General features: G+C 39.1%; 1 protein-coding gene across 1 annotated transcript; it reads right to left on the bottom strand.

The window, feature by feature from the left end:
- Positions 1-686: 686 nt before the first annotated feature.
- Positions 687-1,751, bottom strand: LOC149577005 (uncharacterized). Its single transcript, XM_089795651.1, has 2 exons — positions 1,612-1,751; positions 687-1,512 (listed from the first exon to the last, which is right to left on the bottom strand). Exons 1-2 carry the CDS (start codon positions 1,749-1,751, stop codon positions 687-689), a joined length of 966 nt encoding a protein of 321 aa, XP_089651777.1.
- Between the last annotated feature and the right edge of the window lie 1,851 nt (positions 1,752-3,602).

A 3,602-nucleotide genomic window follows, 5' to 3' on the forward strand; every position in this document is an offset into this window, starting at 1 on the left:
GAGAGATGCCTCTTCGGGGCCTTGTCAAGTAGAGAGCTTGGAATGAGCTGTAAGGGATTCTTTGGTGGGCATCAAGGGAGCCGTTTGTAGTAGGAATTGTCCTATCATGTATGAGTAGGTTTTAAGCTTGCATCCTGGTTTGGAGGGAGATCTTTTATACCTTTAGAGATCCACTCTACAATATTGCGTTAAAAGGATAATATTAGGTAAAATTGGAATCACAATACTATGAAGTTAAAAAGGACAATAGTAAGTAAAATTGAAATCACAATTTGAATATTTTGTGAGCACTTAATCATCAATTTTGGAATAGAAACAAGCCTTCCTAGAAATACCTTATATGAACAGTACAGGGGGAATAGACTCTCAATAGCATAAGTAGTTGAAAAGTATTCATTATCATAGATGCATATAAATGAAATAGCAACCTTATCCTAGAAGGAAGAAAGTCTCTTTTTGGCTACCCTTAAATATCACACACAAAAAGAAGAATTAGATGCATATAAATGAAATAGCAAGCTTATCTGTGAAGGAAGAAAGTCTCTTTTTGGCTACCCTTAAATATCACACTAAAAGAAGAATTAAGCTTGGGAAAAAAAATCAAATTCAACTATTTAACACTTTTGATATAGAAATTTAGTGTGTAATGTTTAAACTATTCCCCTATCTTTCGTGATTCGAAAAGATCAGTTGGGTGTGGACTGCACCAGTGGAATTTGAAACACTTGAAAAAATTGGTGATTTGCAATCTCGACATGTGCAGACCTGCAATTATTGGAGAAATAGGCCAAGCAGACCTCACCTTTCATAACCCAGTTCACGGTTTGACCTTCTAAATCTCTGTGGAGCCTCCATGTTATTGGGTGTTCGTACTCATCTCCTCCAAACAACACCCCTCCTTGTGCTGTGAAAGCTTTGCAGGGTTTCGAATACCTATCGCCAGACCAAGTCTTGGACTTGAAGACTAAAAACTTTTGAGGCTTATAATTAGACACCGCCTTTCCCATAGCGCTATCATAGAGAGTCCATTCTCCATCTACATGTGGCCTGTTGGCGGAGGATTGCTCAAACACCCAACTGTTTATGCTTGTTTCGGATGTGACGGCTTTGGAAAGCTTCAAACCAGGGTGATTTGGCGGTTCAAAAGTGGCCTCCACGGTTTCCCCTCTCCCAATATCTGTGATGGGATTCTGTGATGATTTGCCCAATGAAACAGAGTGGACATGGGATTCAACTACAGGTCCTATAGTTATGCCAATCTTTGCTGGAAAGTGCCGCTCATCTTCAAGGCTTGTTGGAATTGACTTTTGTTCCGGTGACGGATCCAGTCGAATTACATTGCACTCAACATTATCATTTTCCACCCTAACCTCAATAAAGTCTCTGAAGATGTTAACCACATAGCGGAATTGAATGACACATTGCAGCTGCTGGTAATTCAAGGCGTTGCAGAGTTGCTTATCAGCAAGCCGTCCCTCGCCCATTCTGCGCATTGACAGTATTCGACTGTAGCTGTTGATGTTCCAGAATCCCGAAAGACTTGAACTGCATTAGGATATTCTAAAATCATTATTTCCCCCTTTATTATCAATCTCGCCGTGTAATAAGCACTTGCAAGTGAACTCGGCAGAAAAACGCCTTACCACATAACCAGTTGCACCAGGTCCTATGAGTGACAAAATATTCTCTACTCTATGACAAAACAATTTCTGTGCTTCGCTTTCGGAGATTTCAGATCGGAAATGCACCATAAAAGAATATCAAGCGAGTGAAAAGAGAGAGTTGAATGCTTGCTTGTACTTCGCAGATTCAATTGTCCTCAGCTGGGTTTTCGTTTGCTGGAGCTTCACGAGATCTGGATCGAAGACTTTTAGATGCACACATGCCCGCAGGTTCAAGAATACCTGAAACGTGTTACTCTGGCGTGATTCTAATTCAACAATCCCAAGATCAAAAAGTTTATGAATAGCCGAGGAGAGAGAGAGGGAGATTTTATCGCAAGCTATAAATTCGGATGAAAGGAAGAGTGAATTTGCTGGGCCAAAATGAACGTTTAGCGGAAGGAATTCACGCTTCTTTGATTTCTTCTGGTCGAGGTGGCATACGCAGTCATAAATGTCTGGAAATTGAGAAGTCTGAGTCGGAACTCCTGTGATTGACAGAATTTCCTCTGCTCTACGACATGGCAATTTATCCACCCACCTTTCGAAGATTTGAAATATGGAATAATACAGAAAGGAAAAGCAAGCAACTGAAAAGAGAGAGTTAAATACTTGCTTGTATTTGGCAGGTCCAATTGTGCCCAGCGGGATGTCCATTTGTGGGATGTCGTTACAGTCGAAGGCATTGCAATACACACGTACAAACAAGTTGGAGAATGGCGGGAACGTGTTCTTTAGGTGGGCTTCTTGTCCAACAATCCCAGTAGAGCAGATTCCAAGACTAGAATGCCTACCCATATCCGACGAGATAAAGAGACCGACGTTACTAATACCTTGAAATTCGGATTCAAGGAAAAGTGATCCTGTGTTGTCAAATGAATCTGCGTCGCCAAAATAAATGTTCAGCGAAAGCGGAGGACATTTATGTCCTGACCGGTAGAGACGGCATATCCAGTCGTAAACGTCGTTAAAATCAGTCTTCGACTCTCCCGCTGTCCAGAACTCGGCCCCGTCCATTACTGGTTTGCTCATCATTTTTAGCATGATCTTTTGTTTCAGGCCAACCTTCGGACTTTAATATGCAAGGCCGATAAATCTCTGAACTATTTGAGATGAAATATTACAGTCGACTCAGTCTCAAACGACGTCTTCTGATGGGTTTCGCAGCCAACTTGCACGCGGTTTCGACTAGTATTCAATCTATATCCCATTAAGTCAGTGCGTAGAAATTGTTAAAATGTAAAAGTCTATTGAAAATGGGTCATTATATTGGATCAAATCTGAAGTCAATGGTATCACTTCCTGTGGGTCATCCAACATTATATATACTAGCTTATATATACTTCTATATATATTACGCCGAAAGCAATCGTTCTCGAGGTGCCTATTTTCATTTAATTCCAAGGTTATTTTAATCACAGGTGGGATTTATGAAAATGAAAATAGGCGCCTCGAGAACGACTACTCTCGGTGTAATATATAGAGGTATATATAAGCTAATGGCAATCGCAGCGCAACAGGAAAAGTATTTTCAAATTTTTTCTATTTTTTTTAAGGTAAGTGCTGAATTATTTATTTCTTTTTAAATACAATTGTATAAACTTACTATAAAATTATTCTTGAATATTTTATTTTTTAATTCTATATATGGTGTTTATTTGCATCACTTTAATTTAGTTTTATTTTAAGCATATTGTTACATAAAATGTTGTATTGAAGAGTAGAGTTATAGTTAGGGTTAGCGTTAGTGTTATGGTTGGGGCTATTGTTAGGGTTTGATTTATGGATAGGGTTAGAGTTACGGTTAGGAATAGAGTTACAATTAGAGTCAGTATTAGCATTAGGGTTAGGGCTAGGGTTATTTTTAGGATTATGAATCTTGCTAGGGTTATAGTTAAGGTTAGGTTTAGAATTAGAGTTAGAGTTAATGTTAGGATTAGC

This window comes from Cupressus sempervirens, chromosome 1 (assembly GCF_028749045.1).
Source record: "Cupressus sempervirens isolate cs-2001-9-10 chromosome 1, ASM2874904v1, whole genome shotgun sequence".
NCBI lineage: Eukaryota > Viridiplantae > Streptophyta > Pinopsida > Cupressales > Cupressaceae > Cupressus > Cupressus sempervirens.

Bases quoted from the DNA above. Each gene is read 5' to 3' on its own strand.
- LOC149577005 (XM_089795651.1), bottom strand. From the start codon at position 1,751: ATGGTGCATTTCCGATCTGAAATCTCCGAAAGCGAAGCACAGAAATTG. The intron at 1,513-1,611 runs GTGCTTATTACA...GAACATCAACAG, and splicing joins TCTGCCGAGTTCACTTGCAA to CTACAGTCGAATACTGTCAA.